This window comes from Gopherus flavomarginatus, chromosome 23 (assembly GCF_025201925.1).
Source record: "Gopherus flavomarginatus isolate rGopFla2 chromosome 23, rGopFla2.mat.asm, whole genome shotgun sequence".
In the NCBI taxonomy this organism is placed as follows: domain Eukaryota; kingdom Metazoa; phylum Chordata; order Testudines; family Testudinidae; genus Gopherus; species Gopherus flavomarginatus.
Window position 1 is genome coordinate 14,972,611 of NC_066639.1, and position 22,476 is coordinate 14,995,086.

At 65.6% G+C, this 22,476-nt stretch overlaps 1 protein-coding gene and 1 long non-coding RNA gene across 4 annotated transcripts in view; both read right to left on the reverse strand.

Moving 5' to 3' along the window:
- Positions 1-547: 547 nt before the first annotated feature.
- The window catches only part of CHD3 (chromodomain helicase DNA binding protein 3), a 62,235-nt gene continuing 40,306 nt past the window's right edge, over positions 548-22,476 (reverse strand). The window contains exons 15-41 of the mRNA XM_050933234.1: positions 22,100-22,291; positions 21,527-21,727; positions 20,913-21,050; positions 20,407-20,528; positions 19,721-19,894; positions 18,905-19,046; positions 16,994-17,125; positions 16,198-16,315; positions 15,672-15,796; positions 13,450-13,681; positions 12,750-12,916; positions 12,492-12,669; positions 12,174-12,239; positions 11,425-11,510; positions 10,609-10,742; positions 9,894-10,038; positions 9,226-9,391; positions 8,949-9,067; positions 8,354-8,492; positions 7,919-8,023; positions 7,550-7,708; positions 7,252-7,360; positions 5,813-5,945; positions 4,345-4,540; positions 2,648-2,811; positions 2,315-2,433; positions 548-1,135 (exon numbers count right to left, since the gene is read on the reverse strand). Of these exons, the coding sequence (XP_050789191.1) occupies positions 892-1,135; positions 2,315-2,433; positions 2,648-2,811; positions 4,345-4,540; positions 5,813-5,945; positions 7,252-7,360; positions 7,550-7,708; positions 7,919-8,023; positions 8,354-8,492; positions 8,949-9,067; positions 9,226-9,391; positions 9,894-10,038; positions 10,609-10,742; positions 11,425-11,510; positions 12,174-12,239; positions 12,492-12,669; positions 12,750-12,916; positions 13,450-13,681; positions 15,672-15,796; positions 16,198-16,315; positions 16,994-17,125; positions 18,905-19,046; positions 19,721-19,894; positions 20,407-20,528; positions 20,913-21,050; positions 21,527-21,727; positions 22,100-22,291 (4,005 nt within the window). The 3' untranslated portion in view covers positions 548-891. The remainder of the gene's footprint in view (positions 1,136-2,314; positions 2,434-2,647; positions 2,812-4,344; positions 4,541-5,812; positions 5,946-7,251; positions 7,361-7,549; positions 7,709-7,918; positions 8,024-8,353; positions 8,493-8,948; positions 9,068-9,225; positions 9,392-9,893; positions 10,039-10,608; positions 10,743-11,424; positions 11,511-12,173; positions 12,240-12,491; positions 12,670-12,749; positions 12,917-13,449; positions 13,682-15,671; positions 15,797-16,197; positions 16,316-16,993; positions 17,126-18,904; positions 19,047-19,720; positions 19,895-20,406; positions 20,529-20,912; positions 21,051-21,526; positions 21,728-22,099; positions 22,292-22,476) is intronic.
- LOC127039507 (uncharacterized) lies at positions 14,066-15,665 on the reverse strand. Of its 3 annotated transcripts, none has more exons than XR_007771078.1 (3): positions 15,225-15,665; positions 14,803-14,889; positions 14,066-14,151 (listed from the first exon to the last, which is right to left on the reverse strand). It is a non-coding gene; the product is annotated as an uncharacterized LOC127039507 (long non-coding RNA). The 3 variants fall into 3 exon arrangements; XR_007771077.1 differs by having other exon boundaries at positions 15,171-15,665; XR_007771076.1 differs by having other exon boundaries at positions 14,803-14,893; positions 15,092-15,665.

Sequence of the window (22,476 nt, forward strand, 5' to 3'; positions counted from 1 at the left end):
GGGACGGACAGGTGTGTGGGGATGAACAGGTGTGTGAGGACAGGAGTGTGTGTGTGGGGACAGGGGAACAGACAGGCATGAGGGGACGGACAGGTGTGTGGGGACGGGAACAGACAGGCATGAGGGGACGGACAGGTGTGTGGGGACGGGAACAGGCAGGCGTGAGGGGACGGACAGGTGTGTGAGGACAGGAGTGTGTGTGTGGGGACAGGGGAACAGACAGGCATGAGGGGACGGACAGGTGTGTGGGGACAGGGGAACAGGCAGGCGTGAGGGGACGGACAGGTGCGTGGGGACGGGTGTGTGTGTGGGGACAGGAGAACAGACAGGCGTGAGGGGATGAACAGGTGTATGGGGACAGGGGAACAGGCAGGCGTGAGGGGACGGACAGGTGTGTGGGGGGATGGGGTTGCGTGAAGAGGGATAGGTGTGGTGGGGGCTAGGGAGGTTTTTGGGGAGCGGCTTCCCTCTGTGGGGGCACGGGGCCCCACCCCGCTGCGGGGGGAGGGAGGCCCCCGTCCCCCCGCAAACACAGCCGGAGGCGGGCTCACGTAGCCAAGGAAACGGTGCCTTTATTCCGCGCAGTTTAAACAAGAAGTGATGCGAACTGGCGACAATCCGGAGTGACTCCCGGCGCCCTCCCACCCGCCCAGCCCCCCCCGAGCCACACCGCAGCGAGGTAGAACTGCCCCCCTGCCCCGCTTTGGGATGGGAGGTCACCCTCCCAAGCCGGGGGGGCTGCCCCCCCAGTGGGGTGCTGAGGGGAGGGCCTGGGGGGCTGGCGGGGGGCTCCCATACAGTATGTGTGTATATATATATATATATTCATATTTATAGAGTAGCCGGCGGGGCGGGGGTCCCAGGGCAGGACCCCCCCGTCACCCGCCCAGGCTACGTACCCACCCCCCAGGAAGTGGGGGGGAGCGGGGTCCCGTCTGGATAGAGCGGGGGTGGGGCAGGTATCGTGCCCCCCCAGGGAAAGAAAGAGGGGGAGGGGCTGCCCCCTGCCCGCGGGAGGAAAGGGGTCCCCCTCAGTCGTCGATACAGATCACCTCGCCGGCCCGGGGCTCCTTCTTCTCCAGGGGGTCGGCGTCCCGCTCCCGCTTCACCAGCACCGGGGGGCCGTTGGTGGCGGCTGCGGGGAAGAGGGGGGAACTGGGGTGAAAAGAGAAAAACCCACCAGCCCCCACTCCCCTCCCAGAGCCAGGGAGAGAACCCAGGAGTCCTGGCTCCCAGCCCCCCCTGCTCTGACCCACCAGCCCCCACTCCCCTCCCAGAGCCGGGGAGAGAACCCAGGAGTCCTGGCTCCCAGCCCCCCCTGCTCTGACCCACCAGCCCCCACTCCCCTCCCAGAGCCGGGGAGAGAACCCAGGAGTCCTGGCTCCCAGTCCCCCTGCTCTAACCCACCAGCCCCCACTCCCCTCCCAGAGCCGGGGAGAGAACCCAGGAGTCCTGGCTCCCAGCCCCCCTGCTCTAACCCACCAGCCCCCACTCCCCTTCCAGAGCCAGGGAGAGAACCCAGGAGTCCTGGCTCCCAGCCCCCCCTGCTCTGACCCACCAGCCCCCACCCCCCTCCCAGAGCCGGGGAGAGAACCCAGGAGTCCTGGCTCCCAGCCCCCCCTGCTCTGACCCACCAGCCCCCACTCCCCTCCCAGAGCCAGGGAGAGAACCCAGGAGTCCTGGCTCCCAGCCCCCGTGCTCTGACCCACCAGCCCCCACACTCCTCCCAGAGCCAAGGAGAGAACCCAGGAGTCCTGGCTCCCAGCCCCCCCTGCTCTAACCCACCAGCCCCCACTCCCCTCCCAGAGCCGGGGAGAGAACCCAGGAGTCCTGGCTCCCAGCCCCCCTGCTCTAACCCACCAGCCCCCACTCCCCTCCCAGAGCCGGGGGGAGAACCCAGGAGTCCTGGCTCCCAGCCCCCCTGCTCTGACCCACCAGCCCCCACTCCCCTCCCAGAGCCGGGGGGAGAACCCAGGAGTCCTGGCTCCCAGCCCCCCTGCTCTGACCCACCAGCCCCCACTCCCCTCCCAGAGCCGGGGAGAGAACCCGAGTCCTGGCTCCCAGCCCCCCCTGCTCCGACCCACCAGCCCCCACTCCCCTCCCAGAGCCAGGGGGAGAACCCAGGAGTCCTGGCTCCCAGCCCCCCTGCTCTAACCACCAGCCCCCACTCCCCTCCCAGAGCCGGGGAGAGAACCCAGGAGTCCTGGCTCCCAGCCCCCCCCTGCTCTAACCACCAGCCCCCACTCCCCTCCCAGAGCCAGGGATAGTCCTGGCTCCCAGCCCCCACCACCGTACCCTGGACCCGGGGGCTGACCTGTGATGAAGGACCCAGCGGGCATCTGGCTGTAGTTGGCCCCCCCCCGTGGGCAGGGCTCCGGCACTGAATGAGCCCCCGAAGCTCTGGGGGGTGGCGTACGGGCCCGGTGGGAAGGCCTGGAAGAGAAGGTGGGGGGCAGTGAGCTCCCCAGGCACACGGGGGCTGGATCAGGGCATTATGGGGCCTTCGGGGCCGGGGCCAAGGCCCCCCAGTTGTTACAAGGCCCACGGGGTGTGGCTAAGCCTCCCCAGGCATTATGGGGCCCATGGGGCCCAGCCCCCAGTGGTTACAAGGCCCACGGGGCCGTGGCCGAGCCCCCCCAGGCATTACCGGGGCCGTCTGCGTCTCGGTGCCCTTGTTGGCCAGGCGGCTAAGGATGCTGCGCTCCGACATCTGGAGGCGGGCGGCGATGGGCGGGATGCGGGACAGCGTGGCCGGCAGGCGCGTCACGTCGGCCTTCATGTCGCTCAGCAGCTCCTCCAGCTGGTTGAGCACTGGGGCGTGGAGAGACAGAGAGAGGGGGAGAGGCGTCAGGCGGGGCGCGGGGGCCGGGCCGGCTGCCCCGCGGTGGCCCCACCCCGCCAGGGCCGAGCCGGCCGGGACGCCCGAGGCAGAGCAGGGCCCTGCCCCGTCTCCCCCAACCTCCATGTCAGGTCGGCTCCAGTGGGGAGGGCCATTACTCCAGAGATACTCGGGGGATACTCAGGAGAAGATTACTGCAGAGATACTCGGGGGATACTCAGGAGATTACTGCAGAGATACTCGGGGGATACTCAGGAGAAGATTACTCCAGAGATACTCGGGGGATACTCAGGAGAAGATTACTGCAGAGATACTCGGGGGATACTCAGGAGAAGATTACTCCAGAGATACTCGGGGGATGCTCAGGAGAAGATTACTCCAGAGATACTCGGGGGATGAAGACTCCAGAGATACTCGGGGGATACTCAGGAGACGATTACTCCAGAGATACTCGGGGGATGAAGACTCCAGAGATACTCGGGGGATACTCAGGAGGAAGATTACTCCAGAGATACTCAGAGGATACTCAGGAGAAAGAGATACTCAGGGGGATGAATACTCCGAAGATACTCAAGTAATACCCAGGGGTGGGGAGGTGAATTCACCAGAGATACTCAAGTGATACTCAGGGGGGATGAATATGCCGGAGATACTCAAGTGACACTCAAGAGGAGAAATACACCGGAGATATTCAGCGGGGAGGCCGATGTACCAGAGATACTCAGAGGATGAATACACCGGAGATACTCACATGATACCCGGGACAGGAATACACCAGAGATACCCGTCAGGTGTGGGGGGGAGGGGTGTGATGGTGGAGTAATGCACCGGAGATACGCAGGAGGTGAAGTACACCAGAGACACTCACATGATACTCGGGGTTAGGGAGGGAGGTGAAATACTCACATAATTCTTGGGGGAGAAATACACCAGAGATACTCACATGATACTCGGGGAGAAATACACAAGTGATACCCAAGAGATATTCAAAGGATACTCGAGAGATACACCAGCAATACTCAGCAGATACTCAGGGCACACACCAGCGATACTCAGGGCATACACTGATACTCAGCAGATACTCAGGGCATACACCAGCGATTCTCAGCGCACACATCAGCGATACTCAGCAGATACTTGGAGGACAGTCATCAGATACACTAGAGATACTCCAGACATACCCATCCGGTACTTGGGGCATACACCGGAGCTACTTAGCTGATACTCGAGTGACACCCCAGAAATACTTAGCCAATGCTTGGGGGGCTACTCAGCAGAAGTTTGGGGGCTACTCAGCAGATACACAGAGAGATACTCAGAGGATACACCAGAGATACTCAGAGGATACACCAGAGATACACAGAGCAGGATTAAGGAGACAACCGAACACAGCGGCATTTCTGATCACAACCCCACTTTAATGATTCAGAGAGCACGGTACAGAGGATGCTTTGGACGTTACAGACACCGTCCTCTCCGCGCCCGCCTGCCCGCCCTCCTCTTACCCTTGTGAAGGACGGCGTTGGCAGGCTTGTTGCCAGCCAGGGACTCCTTGGACAAGTGCTGGTGGCTCTCGGCCAGACACTCGACCTCGGCAAAGCGGGTGTTGAGCGCCATGGCCGGGTGGCTGGGGTCCTGAGTCATGTTCAGGTAGGCGGCTCGGCGCAGCTGCTCCTCGATCACCAGCGCCTGCTCCAGGAGCTGCGGGGAAGGGGGCAGGAGACCTGCTGAGCCACCCACAACCCGCAGGGGCACAGGGCTCACGGACGGTCACCAGCCCCCACCCTCCTCCCCTCCCAGAGCTGGGAGAGAACCCAGGAGTCCTGGCTCCCAGCCCCCCCTGCTCTAACCACCAGCCCCCACTCCCCTCCCAGAGCTGGGAGAGAACCCAGGAGTCCTGGCTCCCAGCCCTCCTGCTCTAACCACCAGCCCCCACTCCCCTCCCAGAGCTGGGAGAGAACCCAGGAGTCCTGGCTCCCAGCCCCCCTGCTCTAACCACCATGCCCCACTCCCCTCCCAGAGCTGGGAGAGAACCCAGGAGTCCTGGCTCCCAGCCCCCCCTGCTCTAACCACCAGCCCCCACTCCCCTCCCAGAGCTGGGAGAGAACCCAGGAGTCCTGGCTCCCAGCCCCCCTGCTCTGACCCACCAGCCCCCACTCCCCTCCCAGAGCCGGGGAGAGAACCCAGGAGTCCTGGCTCCCAGCCCCGCTGCTCTAACCACCAGCCCCCACTCCTCTCCTAGAGCTGGGGAGAGAACCCAGGAGTCCTGGCTCCCAGCCCCCCCTGCTCTAACCCACCAGCCCCCACTCCCCTCCCAGAGCCGGGGAGAACCCAGGAGTCCTGGCTCCCAGCCCCCCCTGCTCTAACCCACCAGCCCCCACTCCCCTCCCAGAGCCGGGGAGAGAACCCAGGAGTCCTGGCTCCCAGCCCCCCTGCTCTAACCCACCAGACCCCACTCCCTTCCCAGAGCCAGGGAGAGAACCCAGGAGTCCTGGCTCCCAGCCCCCCTGCTCTAACCCACCAGCCCCCACTCCCCTCCCAGAGCCGGGGAGAGAACCCAGGAGTCCTGGCTCCCAGCCCCCCTGCTCTAACCCACCAGCCCCGACTCCCTTCCCAGAGCCAGGGAGAGAACCCAGGAGTCCTGGCTCCCAGCCCCCCTGCTCTAACCCACCAGCCCCCACTCCCCTCCCAGAGCCGGGGAGAACCCAGGAGTCCTGGCTCACAGCCCCCCCTGCTCTAACCACCAGCCCCCACTCCCCTCCCAGAGCCGGGGAGAGAACCCAGGAGTCCTGGCTCCCAGCCCCCCCTGCTCTAACCCCCCAGCCCCACTCCCCTCCCAGAGCCGGGGAGAACCCAGGAGTCCTACGTTAGGATTCTCCTCTCCCAGGGGCATTGGGACCCTGCTGTTAAGAGGGGTCCTAGGCCCTGCTGCCCGCCCGGGGGGGTGGGGGGGTCCCCACTTCTCGCTCCTACCTTGAACCTCCTGGCCAGGAACTTGTTTTTCATCTCCAGGAAATTGCCCTTGTTGGCCTCGGTTTTGAAGGGCTCGTTGATGATGGTGAACTGGGCGTCGTTCTGGATGTCCTGCCAGCGGGCGTAGCCGTGCCTGCTCCGGGCGGGGGGCGCTAAGGATCCTGACGGGCCGCGGGACAGGGGCTGCCCCCTTTGCCTCCCTCCCGCTCCCAACCAGATCCCCCCCGATGGCTCACGGGAGGGGAGAGGCTCGGGGACGCTCCCGAGAACCCGCCAGGAATGGGGGTGCCAGGAAAGCTTGGCTGGGCAGCTCTCCGGGGTGGGAGGAGACCGGGCAAAACAACCAGGCTCCCTGGAACATGCGGGTATCAATCCTGGCACTGGGGCATTAAGTAACATCCTGCGGCAGGGAGTTCCACCGGGAAAATGGGGTTTGGGATCGGTAATAGCCAGTGGCAGGGAGTTCCACAGGGAAAATGGGTTTTGGGATCGGTGATATCCAGTGGCGGGGAGTTCCACAGGGAAAATGGGTTTTGGGATCGGTGATATCCAGTGGCAGGGAGTTCCACAGGGAAATTGGGCTTTGGGATCGGTGATATCCAGTGGCAGAGTTTTCCACAGGGAAATTGGGCTTTGGGATCGGTGATATCCAGTGGCAGGGAGTTCCACAGGGAAATTGGGCTTTGGGATCGGTGATATCCAGTGGCGGGGAGTTCCACAGAGAAATTGGGCTTTGGGATCGGTGATATCCAGTGGCGGGGAGTTCCACAGAGAAATTGGGCTTTGGGATCGGTGATATCCAGTGGCGGGGAGTTCCACAGAGAAATTGGGCTTTGGGATCGGTGATATCCAGTGGCGGGGAGTTCCACAGGGAAATTGGGCTTTGGGATCGGTGATATCCAGTGGCAGGGAGTTCCACAGGGAAATTGGGCTTTGGGATCGGTGATATCCAGTGGCAGGGAGTTCCACAGGGAAATTGGGCTTTGGGATCGGTGATATCCAGTGGCGGGGAGTTCCACAGAGAAATTGGGCTTTGGGATCGGTGATATCCAGTGGCAGGGAGTTCCACAGAGAAATTGGGCTTTGGGATCGGTGATATCCAGTGGCAGGGAGTTCCACAGGGAAATTGGATTTTGGGATCGGTGATATCCAGCGGTGGGGAGTTCCACAGAGAAATTGGGTTTTGGGACTGGTGATATCCAGTGGTGGGGAGTTCCACAGGGAAATTGGATTTTGGGATCAGTAATATCCAGTGGCGGGGAGTTCCACAGGGAAATGTTTTGGGGATCGGTGATATCCCATGGCTTGGGGGTTACAGGGCAGGCGGGGGACATTGCATGCTGGGATTGATTAGAGACTTTGAAATTCACGGGCGGGGGCGGGGGGGCTGCACGATCTCAGATTCCCCGTCCCCAGAGCCAGGCCGTGGTGAAGGATACAGCACGATGCCAGCCAGCAGCCAGTAGTCGTGGCGTCGGTGCCAGATCTCGTTCAGCTTCCCGGAGGAGATGGCCGCCCGCTCCTCGTTCTGCCACAGCGTGTGCAGCTCTGCGGAGAAAATGGGCGGTGTGAGATCCACAGGGGTGCCCACACCGCCCAGACGACCCCCCGCTCCCGACCGAGATTGGGGCCCCGTCGCGCCGGGCGCTGCACAGACCGTCCTCCCCTCCCCACTCTCCGCACCCGCTCTCCAGACGCTAGCCCCGGCACACTAGCAGCTCTCGGGTGGCCTCTCACCCGTGAAGCCGCCGTCTGCGATGTTGAACATGAATCGGGGCTTGTCGGCCTTGTCTTCCTTCCGCCCGTTGGCCTTGCTCTCCTCCTTGATGCTGCCCACCCTGGGCTCCTTGCCAGCTTCCTTCTCCACCTTCACCTCTTCTGCAAGCACAAGGAACGCTGCAGCCATCATTAGGGGTCAGAGTCAACGCCCCTAGTTGCTATGCCCACCGACCGACTGCTCCAGCCCAAATCCTGCCCCCCACCCCCACTGGCTGTGCGTGAAAGAGCTGATAAGGGCATCCTTTTAAATAGCCATCATTAGGGTTCAGAGTTAACGCCCCGACGGAGCTGCACAGGGCCAGTTCGCGCCGAGCGGAAGGAAGTTACCTTTCTTCACCTCCGGCCCTTCCCCATCCCCCTTCTCCTTGGGCTCATCGCTGTCAGCAGGTCTCTCCTCGGCCTTCTCCGTCACCGGCTCTTCCGGCCCGGCGCCTGGAACCAGACGGCACCGAGACCTGTGAGCCAAGATCAGCCAGGTGCCCCCGGGACAAGCTCGGGAGGGAGGCAGGTTAGGACTCATCTCGGCCACAACCTCCCCAGGGAAGGCCCAGCAACAATCCCAGCCTCAGTTTCCCCATCTGTCAGACAGGCAAAGCGCTGGATCTCCATCCATCCCTATAGACGCTATGCATCCATCCACCCCATAGAGGCTCTCCATCCCCATACACCCATCCATCCAGCCCCATAGACACTATCCTTCCCCACAGACGCCCACTGACACCAGCTGGCCCCATTGACTCCAACAGAGAGACCGGGCGTTACCCGACTTCTCCTCCTCCTTGACCAAGGGCTCTGCCTCCGACTCCTTATCCCCCGGCACCAGGGGCTCGTCCTCGTCCGCTTTCGGCTCGCTCTTCTCCCCGGGGGAGGTGGTGGGCGTTGGCTGGTCCGCTGCAGGGCCCTGACGGGGAGAGGACACGGGTTCGAGGAGGCGGAAACGCTGTGGGAAATCCCCGTTTATCTGCCCCAGAACGAGGGGCGGATTATCACCCCCACGTGGGGAAACTGAGTCTCAGAGGGAGGCACCTCCCTGGATCCCATCTTCAGCCACGGGGGAATTATCCCATGGAATCAGGGACCTGCTCGCTGGCCAATGCCCTTCTGGGCTGTCTCGGGGGGGGGGCAGGGGGTACCCACAAGATTTCGGTGTCGCCGCACCATGGAACAAGGGGAAAACGTGCAAATCTCGAAACTACCCGAGCGCAGTAGAGATGAGGCCCGGGTGGCTGTGCCTTGCCCTGCGCCGCGCGTGGCCAGCGGAACGGGAGATCAGCCCCGAGCAAGGCCCCCCTGCCTCAGTTTCCCTTTGGGTCCCTAGCTGGGCTGGGAAGCGCCAGGATCTGCACCGAGCACCAACCTCCGTCTCCATCCGCTCGCCGCTTTTCGGTTCCTTCTCCGGCTCCTTGGCCGCCTCCAGCTCCTCCTTCTCGGCCAGCGGCCCCGTCCCGTCCCCGCGCTCGCTGGGGGCTGGCGTGGCTGCGAGGAGACCGGCATCAACTGGGCGGCGCCAGGGGACCCCGCCCAGCCCCCCTGTGCATGGGGGCAGGCCCCGGGCTCCTCCCCCGCCCATGTGGGTGCGATTCCCGGGCTGCGGCGCAGAGGGGCGGGACCCGGGGATCGGGGCCAGGCCCTACCTGGCTTGGAGGTGCAGGGCGTGTTGGTACAGCTGGGCTCGGGGGTGGTGGTGGAGGTCTTGATGGTTGGCGAAGAGGCGCGGGACGACCGCTTGGAGTCGGCGCTGGGGTCGGGCATGAGCTCGGGCATGCTCCACCGCCCGTTGATGTGCTCGAATTCCTGCACCTGCGGGGAGCCGACGGCGCCGCATCAGTCCCACACGCCAGGCGCCCCCCACCCCGGCCCTCTGTGGCTCCGTTCGCCCTCCCTAACCCTAATTCAGACCCCCCACCTACGACCGAGATCAACTCCTCTGCCCCAAATGAAATGGGGGAGCCTGTCAGACACATAGTGAGAAAAAAAACCTGTCTCAGAGAGCTCAGTTTAAACAGACAAAGGGCAGGAAGGGAAACTGAGGCACAGTACGGCTGGGGGTGGGGCGGAAGGGCAGTGGCTATTCACAGAATCATGCTGTCTTGGGCCTTTCCCACCCCCTGTCCAAGCTGCCCCAACTCCAGGATCGGCTTCACTAGACACCGAGGTGACGCAGCTCAGGCCTCCTCCCTGGAGGCCGCTCAGCCCGCACCTCGGATCCTCTCCTGGTGTCCAAGCTCCTTTCCGCAGTCCCGGGACCCTGGATCTCAACCCCAGCCCCCCGCCAACCCTCCTCCCGCCCCTGGCAACGCACCTTCTTCTTGACCAGCGACATGACGCCGATGCGCGTCAGGACCTGCTGCCGGGACAGCCCCTCCCTGGGCACGCCGTCGGCGAAGGTCTCCGAGCCGTCCGCCCCGGGCTCACACAGGTGCCTCATGAAGAGGGAGACGTAGGCCCTGCGGTGGGGGAGAGCAGGAGCTGAGAACCATGGAGCCCCCCGCTTGGCGAGAACAGCCCCGCTGAGCGCCTGGGCTGGAGGGGAATCCCTGCTGGCTCGCTGCTAGCAACGCGCGGGGGCTAGGACACATGGGATGGGGGGGGAATCACTGGCTCCCCACCCTCAAATGCCTGCCAGTTGCCATCAGACCCGGCTTCTCATCCCACCCTGCGTAGGGAGCCTGTGTGGCGGGCCGGCTCCGGGTAGGGGGACAGCCACAGCTCAGGCGCGCCCCCCTCATTGCCCCGGCCCGGCCGCCCCCACGAGGGGGTGATCTCCGTCTGCGCGAGGGAGGGGGCGGCGCCTTCCCGTGCCCACTCCAGGAAAGCAGACGGCTGGCGGCGCAACGGGGCGCTCAGATGAGTAAGAAGCGTCATCACGTGGCAAGGGGGAACGGGCAGCACCCACGGATTGGGGGGGGGGCCCTGCTTCCCCACCCTCCCCGGGCCCCAGAGAGGCTGGGGGAATCGGGGAGCAGGGTCTCCCCGGTCAGCCCGGCCTGGCGAGCTCTCCCCGGGCCGGCACCTACTTGAATTCCTTCTCTGTCTTGCCTCGGAGGTCCCGGACCAGCCACTGGGTGGTGAAGGCGTCCTGGGGGGGCATCCCCCAGCGCATGACGGCGTTCAGGAAGGCCTTGCGCTGGCGCGTGTTGAACCCCAACACCTGACAGCGGAGGCGGGTGAGAGAGAGAGAGAGAGACCCCCCGCACCCCCCCCGGGGAGCTCCCGGCCCTCTGCCGGTCCCCCCCAGCGCCCTCCCCGGGGAGCTCCCCACCCTCTGCAGGGCCCATTGCTGAGAGATGAGGCCCTGCTTCGCAGAGCCAGAGCTCACCTGCTTCCCCTTCCTGGAGCTGGGGAGAGAACCCAGGAGTCCTGGCTCCCAGGCCCCCCTGCTCCAACCCACTAGCCCCCACTCCCCTCCCAGAGCCGGGGAGAGAACCCAGGAGTCCTGGCTCCTAGCCCCCTGCTCTAACCACCAGCCCCCACTCCCCTCCCAGAGCCGGGGAGAGAACCCAGGAGTCCTGGCTCCCAGCCCCCCTGCTCCAACTCACTAGCCCCCACTCCCCTCCCAGAGCCAGGGAGAGAACCCAGGAGTCCTGGCTCCCAGCCCCCCCTGCTCTAACCACCAGCCCCCACTCCTGTCCCAGAGCCGGGGAGAGAACCCAGGAGTCCTGGCTCCCAGCCCCCCTGCTCTAACCCACCAGCCCCCACTGCCCTCGCAGAGCCGGGGAGAGAACCCAGGAGTCCTGGCTCCCAGCCCCCCTGCTCTAACCCACCAGCCCCCACTGCCCTCCCAGAGTCAGGAGGAGAATCCAGGCGTCCAGGCTCCCAGGACCGTGTCTCACCTCGATGTTGCCCCCGACTCGAGCCAGCAGCGGTGGCAGAGGTTTGTCTTTCTCGTTGCGGAGCTGGCGTTTGGACTGGCGCCGGCCTGCGTGGGCGGAAGGAGACACGATGAAATGCCCCTGCCCGCCAGCCCAGAGAGGCCGGAGCCGGGAACGGAGCCCGGTGCTTGGCGTAGGGACGGCTGGAGCGGCTCTCCGAGCTGCACGGACCCCACCCCGTCCCAAACTGAGCCCCCGCCGTGCCCCCCGTCACACCAGGCGCGAGATCTGGAGACGGTGGTCAAAATACATCTCGGATGCTGGGCTCGAGGCTTCCCGCCCGGCCCAGCCACCTGCCAGGGGCCGTGTTCAGAGAGCGGCAGGGTCTGTCTACACTACAGCTCCGACGCCGGCTGTATCCGACAACGCCCCCGGACCGTGCTCGTTAACCCCCCGCTATCCGAGCTTTCCCGCTAGAAAGAAGAGCAGCTTTTCCGCCCGCGTGCTCAGGTCCACGCAAGAGGAACCACCTTTCCTACGTGCTAACTACGGGCCGAGTCACGCGGGTCTCCTCCGTGCAGGAGCAGAGCAAGTTTAGACAAGCGGGAGACAACGGACGGAATCTGTCTCTCCGCAAATTTCTGTGGTTTCTTTTCCCCCCGACAAGAAGTTTGACATGCCAACGCGGGGTTTAAATGGGCCTTGGACAGGGTCTGATGCCATTCCCCCGCTGACACCGAGCTGCGGTACCCCCAAACCCGGGCCCTCACCTTCCGGCCTCTCGTCGAAGTCTTCGTCCTCCTCTTCCGATCCCACCGAGTACTCGGACTGATTGTCTGAAATACCAGCAGGGCGGTTTGTAACCGGAACCGGCCCGTCCCTCGTTAGCGCGGGGGACGCGAGGAATCCGAGCACAGATTCCTCCTCCTGATCCCCTCTGCTGCGCGGCTCGTTAGCCTGGCCCACACGGCCCCAGCTTAATACCAAAGGGGCCGGCTCATGCTACCCCAGCCCTGCCTCGCTGCCCCGCAGTTCTACCGGTGCCCCTCAGTCCCGCCCCGCAGCCCCTGCGCCCCCCGAGCGCCCACCTTGGTCCTCCTGCGCAGCGTCGTTGTAGTTGACCTGCTTCCGGACCCGTTTGCCCTTCCCCAGGTTGCGGGCCAGGTCCTCCTGCTGCTGCTCGTAGTGATGGCGCAGCAGCTTCTCCCAGTAGTCGGGGTCCACGTTCTCCTCCTGCTTAATGATCTCCCGCTCGATCTCCTCGATCTGCCGAGGCAGGGCGGGGTGAGGGGTGGGGCCGGGGCGGGCGGGGTGCCCTCCCCCCCCAGAGCCCGCCCCCCACTCACCTTGTCCTCCTCCCGCACCACGTACTGGGCCACCTTGAAGGAGCTGAGATACTCGTTCATGCTCTGCACGTCGGCGTCGTCGGTGGCGTCCTGGTTGCGGTCGAGCAGCCGGGCGATGGCCTCGTTGTCGTAGTGGATCACGCTGCTGTCCTCCTCTTTGTTCTCCCCTGGGGGGCCAGACCCACGTCAGGGCGGGGGCCCCTCAATCCCCCCTCCAGGGAGGCTGGAGCCAGGGGGCAAGTCTGGGGGGGCTCCTCTCCCCTGCCCCAAGCCCCGCCTCCCCCCTGCTGGGTGGTCCCGCTGACCTCCAGGCTCCGCCCCCCTGGGATCGCAGGGCCCCCCCCATCCCTCAGCCTGGCCTCGCCCCCACCCCAGTCAGGCCCTCACACAGCCCAGGCTCCTCCTAGTCCTGCCCCCTCACCCAGCTGGCCCCCCCCGAACTCCACCCCCGTCCCCCACCTACAAGCCCCACACTCATCTCTCGCCCCACACAACCCAAGCCAGCCACACCATCCTCCACCCCCTCACCAGCATCCCCCACTTCTCTCTCCCCCACACCCCAGCCATCCCCTAACTCCCGTCCCAGGCAGCCCCACCTGTGTCCCCCAACCCCACCCCAGCCATCCCCTCCCCCACCCGTCAAGCCCCACTCCCATCCCCCCCCCGACACACACACTCCCCAGACCCAGCCGCCCCTCACCCTCGTTCTCGTCCTTGAAAAGCTCTTCGGTGCCGAATTTCAGGATGTCGTCCAGCTCCTGCTTGGACATGCTGCCGGCCTTGGAGCCCAGCCCCGGGCGCACCACCAGGTGGGTCAGCATCATCTTCCGCTTGGCCACCTGCGTGATCCGCTCCTCCACCGAGGCCCGCGTCACGAAGCGGTAGATCATCACCTTGTTGGCCTGGCCGATGCGGTGAGCCCGGCTGAAGGCCTGCGGGGCCGGGCGGGTGGGCGTGGGGTGAGATGCGGGGGTGCCAGCCCGTCTCCCCGTCCGTCTGTCCGTCCACCCGACTGTCTCCCCATCCGTCTGTCCGTCCACCCGACACACCTGCCTGCCTCCTATCCACCCATCCACTCGACCCACCCACCTGCCTCCCTGACCCACCCGCCTGCCTCCCCGTCCGTCCACCCGACCCACCTGCCTGCCTCCTATCCACCCATCCACTCGACCCATCCACCTGCCTCCCTGACCCACCCGCCTGCCTCCCCGTCCGTCCACCCGACCCACCTGCCTGCCTCCTATCCACCCATCCACTCGACCCACCCACCTGCCTCCCTGACCCACCCGCCTGCCTCCCTGTCCGTCCAGCCGACCCACCCGCCTGCCTGCCTCCCCATCAGCCCGACCAACCTGCCTGCCTTCCCGTCCATCCCACCTGCCTCCCCGTCCATCCAACCCACCTACCTGCTTCCCCGTCCGCCCGACCCACCCACCTGCCTCTCCGTCCGTCCATCCACCTATCTCCTCTTCTGCACGACCATCCACCTGCCTGCTTCCCCGTCCGCCCGACCCACCCACCTGCCTGCCTCCCAGTCCGCCCAACCCACCCGCCTGCCTCTCCGTCCGTCCATCCACCTATCTCCCCTTCTGCGCGACCATCCACCTGCCTGCCTCCCCATCAGCCCGACCCACCCGCCTGCCTCCACGTCTGCCCGACCCAGCCGCCTGCCTCCCCATCAGCCCGACACACCTGCCTGCCTTCCCGTCCATCCCAACTGCCTCCCCCCGTCCATCCAACCCACCCACCTGCCTCCCCGTCCGTCCGACCCACCCGCCTGCCTCCCCATCTGCCCGACTCACCCACCTGCCTGCCTTCCCGTCCATCCCACCTGCCTCCCCATCCATCCAACCCACCCACCTGCCTGCCTCCCTGTCCGCCCGACCCACCCGCCTGCCTCCCCATCTGCCCGACCCACCCACCTGCCTTCCCGTCCATCCCACCTGCCTCCCTGTCTGTCCAACCCACCCACCTGCCTCTCCATCCGTCCATCCACCTATCTGCCCTTCTGCGCGACCATCCACCTGCCTGCCTCCCCATCAGCCCGACCCACCCGCCTGCCTCCCCGTCCGCCCGACCCACCCGCCTGCCTCCACGTCCGCCCGACCCACCCGCCTGCCTCCCCATCAGCCCGACCCACCTGCCTGCCTCCACGTCCGCCCGACCCACCCGCCTGCCTCCACGTCCGCCCGACCCACCCACCTGCCTCCACGTCCACCTGTCCGTCTGTCCATCCATCCGCCCAACCCACCCGCCTGCCCCTCCGTCCGTCCATCCACGTATCTCCCCTTCTGCCCAACCATCCACCCGCCTGCCTCCGTCCGTCCACCCGACCCACCTACCTGCCTTCCCGTCCATCCCACCTGCCTCCCCATCTGCCCAATCCACCCGCCTGCCTGCCTCCCCATCAGCCCGACCCACCTGCCTGCCTTCCCGTCCATCCCACCTGCCTCCCCATCTGCCCAATCCACCCACCTGCCTGCCTTCCCGTCCATCCCACCTGCCTCCCCGTCCGTCCAAACCTCCCGCCTGCCTCCTCATCAACCCGACCCACCCGCCTGCCTCCCCGTCCACCCAACCATCCACCCACCTCCCTCCATCCATCCGACCCACCCGTCTGCCTCCCCGTCCACCCAACCATCCAGGCACCCAGGGATGACAGTTTGTCCCTTCCCTCCCTCCCTCCCCGTGACCCAGATCCACCCACCCCATCTCAGAGGCAAACATCTACCTACCCCTCCCCAAGGACATCTCTCTGGCCAGCCACCTTCTTCCCGGACTCCCCTTCACGGCAGGGCCGTAGCGCCCCCCAAGAGAGGGGCCAGACCCCTGACTGGGGTAAAGAGGGGAGGCTCCGTGGGTGGTCGGGGCCCGGCTCTCCTCAGCAGGCATCCCGGGAAACCTGCCCCCGAGGGGACTCACCTGAATGTCGTTGTGGGGGTTCCAGTCGGAATCGAAGATGACCACCGTGTCGGCGGTGGCCAGGTTGATGCCCAAGCCCCCCGCCCGGGTGGAGAGCAGGAAGCAGAACTGCTGGGCCCCGGGAGCTGCAGGGAGAGATCGCACGGGTCACACGGGGGAAATCCCAGCCTCCTCCATGGGCAAAAACCCCCCTCGCCCCCCAATCTGGATCTGGAACCGTCAAAGCTCTCGCTGTCCGGGTCCATGACCCTGGGCACTGGTGGGACTGAGGCAGAGGGGGCCGGGTTGGAATCTCCTGCCTGACGAGAGCGGGACACTAACGAACCAAACCGCCCACAGCTGCCAACGCAAGTCTCTGCTACTACCGACTTCCCCCGACCAGCCGCAGGGGGATTCACGCCGGCACCGGGATCACGGGGCCCAGGCTGGAGGCGTCAGCTCACGACGTCACCACTTCCCTGGGCGGCGCCTGGCGTGACGGGCCCCCGATCTCAGTCTGGGGGGGTCTGGGCAGGAGGAATCGTACCATTGAATCTGTCGATGGCCTCTTGCCGCAACGTCCCAGTGATCCCACCATCGATCCGCTCGTATTTGTAGCCTTCATAGTCCAGGAAATCCTCCAGCAGGTCCAGCATTTTCGTCATCTGAGTGTCCAGGGGAGATTAGAGTGCTCAACACTGGGCTCCAAAAACATGGCTCCCTCGCCCAGCGCTGAGATGCAGCCACCTCTGAGGTGGGGCAATTGGTTACCCAGGGACCCCTCGCCTGGCGCTGAGATGCAGCCACCTCTGGGGCGGGGCAGCCGGTTACCCAGGGACCCCTCGCCCGATGCGGCCACCTCTGGGAAGGGGTGGCCGGTTACCCAGGGACCCCTCGCCCGGCGCTGAGATGCGGCCACCTCTGGGGTGGGGCGGCTGGTTACCCAGGGATCCCTCGCCCGGCGCTGAGATGCAGCCACCTCTAGGGCAGGGCGGCTGGTTACCCAGGGACCCCTCGCCCAGCGCTGAGATGCAGCCACCTCTGGGTTGGCTGCAGCCCGTTTAACCCCCCATGGCCGTGCAGGAGTTTCAGACGGGACGCGAAAGGAGGCTGCTGTATCCGTCTGGGTGGGGGATTCAATGGGCAGGATGGAATTGCTCGGGTCCGGAACTCCCCAGAACGCCTGGGTTCGCACCCTCCGATGCCTGGGGGTGGGGTGGAGTGAGGTTAATGACCCTGAAGCATTTGGGCATCGGAGGAGAGACACAATGTCCACGTCACCCGCACGAGGCTGTGACGTAACCCGCAGAGCCAGGCCGATACCACGGCTGCCGGCCCCTCACCTGAGAGAAAATCAGCACCCGGTGCCCCTGTTCCTTCAGCTTGCGCAGAATCTTCTGTAACAGCATCAGCTTGCCGGAGGATTTGATGAGGGCACCGCCCTCGTAGGCACCGCTCGGCAGCTTGGGGGACTCCTGGCGAGGCAAAGACGGCGGCCGGTCAGCTCCGAAAACCGCCCGTCCCGCCCCAGCTGGGGCTGATTCTCCCAAGGGGAGAACTTTGGGACAGACCCCAGTCATAGAGCGGGTAATGGGACGGAGACCGGCCCCCTGCAGCGTTAAATCCTCAGCCACAATGAAACAGCCTCGCCAAAAACCCATGGATTCCCTCCCCCAGCTCATCCGTTTTTAAATAAAATTCACTCCGTTTTTTGACCCCCCCCCGCAGGCCGCGCCCGCTAATTTTCCCGTCGTTCAATCGGGGCTCAGATTTCAAACACGGTAAAATCGCTGGACGTTTTCCCAAGAAGGTGCCGTGTCGATACGTTGCTTTAAAAGGATCCTCTCCGGACCGAAATCGACGCGAAGTCGTAGAATGTGTCTGTGGGGCCTAATCTGCATATAAAGCTCCGCCCAGCTCCGCTGACCCCGCCTCCTGGGGCCAAGCCCCTCCCTTTCAGGCTGAACCATTGTCTGCCTGACACGCCCCCACCATCCCTTGGACGGGCGGGACGTACCAACATACTCCAGGGTACACTGGGGTCTCCCCAGACCTCCTCGCCTGGGACGGGCGGGACGTACCAACGCACCCACACCCTCCGGGGTACACCGGGGTCTCCCCAGACTCCCCCCCTCCCTTGGGACAGGCGGGACGTACCAACGCACCCACACCCTATGGGGTACACCGGGGTCTCCCCAGACTCCCCCCCTCCCCTGGGACAGGCAGGACGTACCAACGCACCCACACCCTCCGGGGTACACCGGGGTCTCCCCAGACTCCCCCCCTCCCTTGGGACAGGCGGGACGTACCAACGCACCCACACCCTATGGGGTACACCGGGGTCTCCCCAGACTCCCCCCCTCCCCTGGGACAGGCGGGACGTACCAACGCACCCACACCCTCTGGGGTACACTAGGGTCTCCCCAGGCCCCCTCCTTTGGGACAGGCGGGACATACCAACGCATCCACACCCTCTGGGGTACACTGGGGTCTCCCCAGACCCCCGTCCCCGGGACGGGCGGGACATACCAACATCCTCCAGGGTACACTGGGGTCTCCCCAGACCTCCTCCCCTGGGACGGGCGGGACGTACCAATGCACCTACACCCACCGGGGTACACCGGGGTCTCCCCAGACTCCCCCCATCCCCTGGGACAGGCGGGATGTACCAATGCACCCACACCCTCTAGGGTACACTGGGGTCTCCCCAGACCCCCCTCCCCTGGGACAAGCGGCACGTACCAATGCACCCACACCCTCTGGGGTACACTGGGGTCTCCCCAGACTCCCCCCATCCCCTGGGACAGGCAGGACGTACCAATGCACCCACACCCTCTGGGGTACACTGGGGTCTCCCCAGACCCCCTCCCCTGGACAGGCGGGACGTACCAACGCACCCACACCCTCTGGGGTACACCGGGGTCTCCCCAAACCCCCTCCCCTGGGGACAGGCGGCACGTACCAACGCACCCACACCCTCTGGGGTACACTAGGGTCTCCCCAGACCCCCATCCCCTGGGACAGGCGGGACGTACCAACGCACCCACACCCTCCAGGGTACACCGGGGTCTCCCCAGACCCTCCTCCCCTGGGACAGGCGGGACGTACCAACGCACCCACTCCCTCTGGGGTACACCGGGGTCTCCCCAAACCCCCTCCCCTGGGGACAGGCGGCACGTACCAACGCACCCACACCCTCTGGGGTACACTGGGGTCTCCCCAGACCCCCATCCCCTGGGACAGGCGGGACGTACCATTGCAGCCACGGGGAAGAGGTAGGGATGGTTGCAGCACTTTTTGAGGTCCATCATGATGTTGAGCAGGGAGACCTGGTTTCCGCCCCCCCGGGAGTTGAGGGCCTCGAAGTTGCGGGTCAGGATGTATTTGTAGTATTTCCTGAGCAGGGAGCGGGGGGGAGAGTGAGGCTGGGCCCTGTGACCCCCCCAGCGCCTGCTCCCCAGGGACCCTGATGCCCAGTTCCCAGCTCTAACCTCTAGACCCCGCTCTGATCTGGGGAGAGAACCCAGGAGTCCTGGCTCCCCGCCTGCTCTGACCCATCAGCCCCCACTCTCCTCCCAGAGCTGGGGAGAGAACCCAGGAGTCCTTGCTCCCGGCCCCCCTGCTCTAACCACCAGCCCCCACTCCCTTCCCAGAGCCAGGGAGAGAACCCAGGAGTCCTGGCCCCCAGCCCCACCCCCTGCTCTCATCCCGTACACACACACACACAGTGCAAGGCCGGGAACGGCTCTCCGATCCCATCCATAGCACATCCTATGACCCTATCTCCTATGCCCCCCACTAAGCCCCAGCTCCGCCCCTTGCCCCACAACGCCCTCTAGCGCCACCCTGGAGCCAGCCCTGCCTGCTGGCGGACAGTGCCCCATGCTGAGCCCCCCACCCCCTGCCCCACAGCGTCCCTTAGTGCCGCTCTGGAGCCAGCCCTGCCTGCTGGGGGAGAGCACCCCATTCTGAGCCCCCCGCCCCCTGCCCCACAGCGCCACCCCGGGGCACTGGCCCTTTAGCTGGTCCGCCCACCCCCGAGGGGCCCCTCCCCGGATAGAGGCCGTTACTTCTGCATGGGGCTCAGCTCCACGCGCACGATCAGCTCCGTCTTGGCCGGCATGTTCTTGAAGACGTCGGCCTTGAGACGCCGCAGCATGTGGGGGCCCAGCAGGTCGTGCAGCTTCTTGATCTGGTCCTCCTTGGAGATGTCGGCGAACTCCTCCAGGAAGCCCTCCAGGTTACTGTGGGGACAGGCGGACGGGGCCGGCTTAGCTGGGCCCCCCACCCCGGCAGCGTTGGCAGCCTCCCTCGCCGGGCCCGGGCCAATCCCCCAGCACGCAGCACAGCCCCCTTAACGGGAGGAGAGTGCCCCCTGCCCTGCCCCCTGCTGAGCCCGCGCCCCCCAGCCCCACTCCCCCTACTTCACTAGGGGGATTGGACCCAAGGGGCCTTGGGTCTCGCATCCCCAACAGAGCACGCCACCGACCTTTGGTGCGCCGCAGTGCCTGGCAGGTCCCATACTCCTAGGGGTCGTGGGGAGTGACTTTCCCCCGCGCCCCCCCCCCCCAAAATAAAGCCAACCAGTGGGGGGGTGAATCGGGGGGGGAGTGTCTCCTTGAGCTGGGGGCATGTGCCAGGAAGGGGGGTGGAGTGAAATTCCCAGGGCGAGGCTGCGTCCCGGCTCCCCTCGGGGGCCGTAGGGGGCGGGGCGGGGGTCTCCTGTGGGGCGGGGGGAGGGGGGGCGCTGACGTACTTGAAGCGCTCCGGCGTGAGGAAGTTGAGCAGGTGGAAAAGTTCCTCCAGGTTGTTCTGCAGCGGCGTCCCCGTCAGCAGCAGCTTGTGGTCGATCTTGTAACCGTTCAGCACCCTGAAAAACTGGGAGGGGTGCGGAGGGGGGTGTCAGGGGCTTGCAGCCCCCCCAGACAATGGGGGGGGCAGCCTGAGGGTCCTCTGCAGGGAGCTGAGAGAGCGTGGCAACCCAGCAGAGACAGAGCTGAAGCCACCAGTCCCCACTCCCCTCCCAGGACCAGGGAGAGAACCCAGGAGTCCTGGCTCCCAGCCCCTCATGCTCTAACCCACCAGCCCCCACTCCCCTCCCGCAGCTGGGGAGAGAACCCAGGAGTCCTGGCTCTCAGCCCCCCTGCTCTGACCCGCCAGCCCCTACTCCCCTCCCAGAGCCGGGGAGAGAACCCAGGAGTCCTGGCTCCCAGCCCCCCTGCTCTAACCCCCGAGCCCCCACTCCCCGCCCTGTGCCCGTACCTTGGACTGGTTGTTCTTCAGCCGATGAGCCTCGTCCACCACCAGGCAGGCCCAGCGGATGGAGCCCAGCGCCGCCTGGTCGATGGTGACCAGCTCGTAGGACGTGAGCAGCACGTGGAACTTCACCTGAGCTTCCCTCTGCGGGGAAAGGCCGGGCCGGGTGAGCGGGGGGAGCGGCAGCCGGGACCCCCGCCCAGGACGGGCCCTGCCGGGCGCCTGGTGGCTAACGAGCCGGAGACCCCGAGCCACAGGCCAGTGGGCAGCCCCTCAGCAATCCCCAGCCCCTGTGCCTCCCCTGCCCAGCCTCAGCGCCCTGCAAGCCCCAAGCACCGTGAGCCGCGCTTCACGCCGGGAGACACCGGCACAGGCAGGTGACGGGAGCTGACAAAGAACCCAGGAGTCCTGGCTCCCAGGCCCCCCTGCTCTAACCCACCAGCCCCAACTCCCCTCCCAGAGCTGGGGAGAGAACCCAGGAGTCCTGGCTCCCAGCGCCCTCTGCTCTAACCCACCAGCCCCAACTCCCCTCCCAGAGCCGGGGAGAGAACCTAGGCGTCCTGGTTCCCCTGCCCAATGAGAACAAGCAGGCACACGCGGTTCGGGGGTGGGGGTCTCGCCTTCATCTTGAAAGCCTTCTTCCCGCCCTTCATGGCGTTGTCCTCGAAGGAGAACTCGTTCTCGCGGATGATGGAGCGACTGTCCTTGTCGCCCGTGTACGTCACCACGTAGAACTTGGGCGCCCACATCTGGAACTCCCGCTCCCAGTTGATAATGGTGGAGAGCGGGGCGCTGACCAGGAAGGGGCCTTTGGTGTGACCCTGGGCAGAGAGAGACACCCAGGCGGTTAGGGGGCAGAGAAAAGAGCGGGTGGTAACCCAGGGACGCTGAGATGCAGCCACCTCTGGGGCGGGGCGGCTGGTTACCCAGGGATCCCTCTCCCAGCGCTGAGATGCGGCCACCTCTGGGGCGGGACAGTAAGTTACTCGGGGACCCCTAGCCTGGAGCTGAGATGCAGCCACCTCTGGGGCGTGGAGGCTGGTTACCCAGGGACCCCTCGCCCGGCGCTGAGATGCGCCCACCTCTGGGGCGGGGCGGCTGGTTACCCAGGGACCCCTCGCCCGGCGCTGAGATGCGCCCACCTCTGGGGCGGGGCGGCCGGCTACCCGGCTGCTTTGCCCAGGCGCCGTTACCTCCTTGTAGAGGGAGTAGAGGAAGACGATGGTCTGGATGGTCTTGCCGAGCCCCATCTCGTCGGCCAGGATGGTGTCGGTTCCCTGGGCCCAGGAGAAGCGCAGCCAGTTGAGACCCTCCAGCTGGTACATGTGCAGGGTCCCGCCCGTGGAGGTGATGAACCGCGGCTGCGTCTCGTACTTCACCGTGGGCTGCAGGGCGAGAGGGGGAGCCGGGGACGGGGGGCACAAGGGATCACACAGGGCGACAGGGTGGGCCCGATCTGCCCCCACAGATCACGCACTTACAGCACCCCCAAACCCACAGAAACCAGTGACCCACCGTCCCACCCACAAACCTACACACACACACAGGCAGTGACCCACCGTCCCACCCA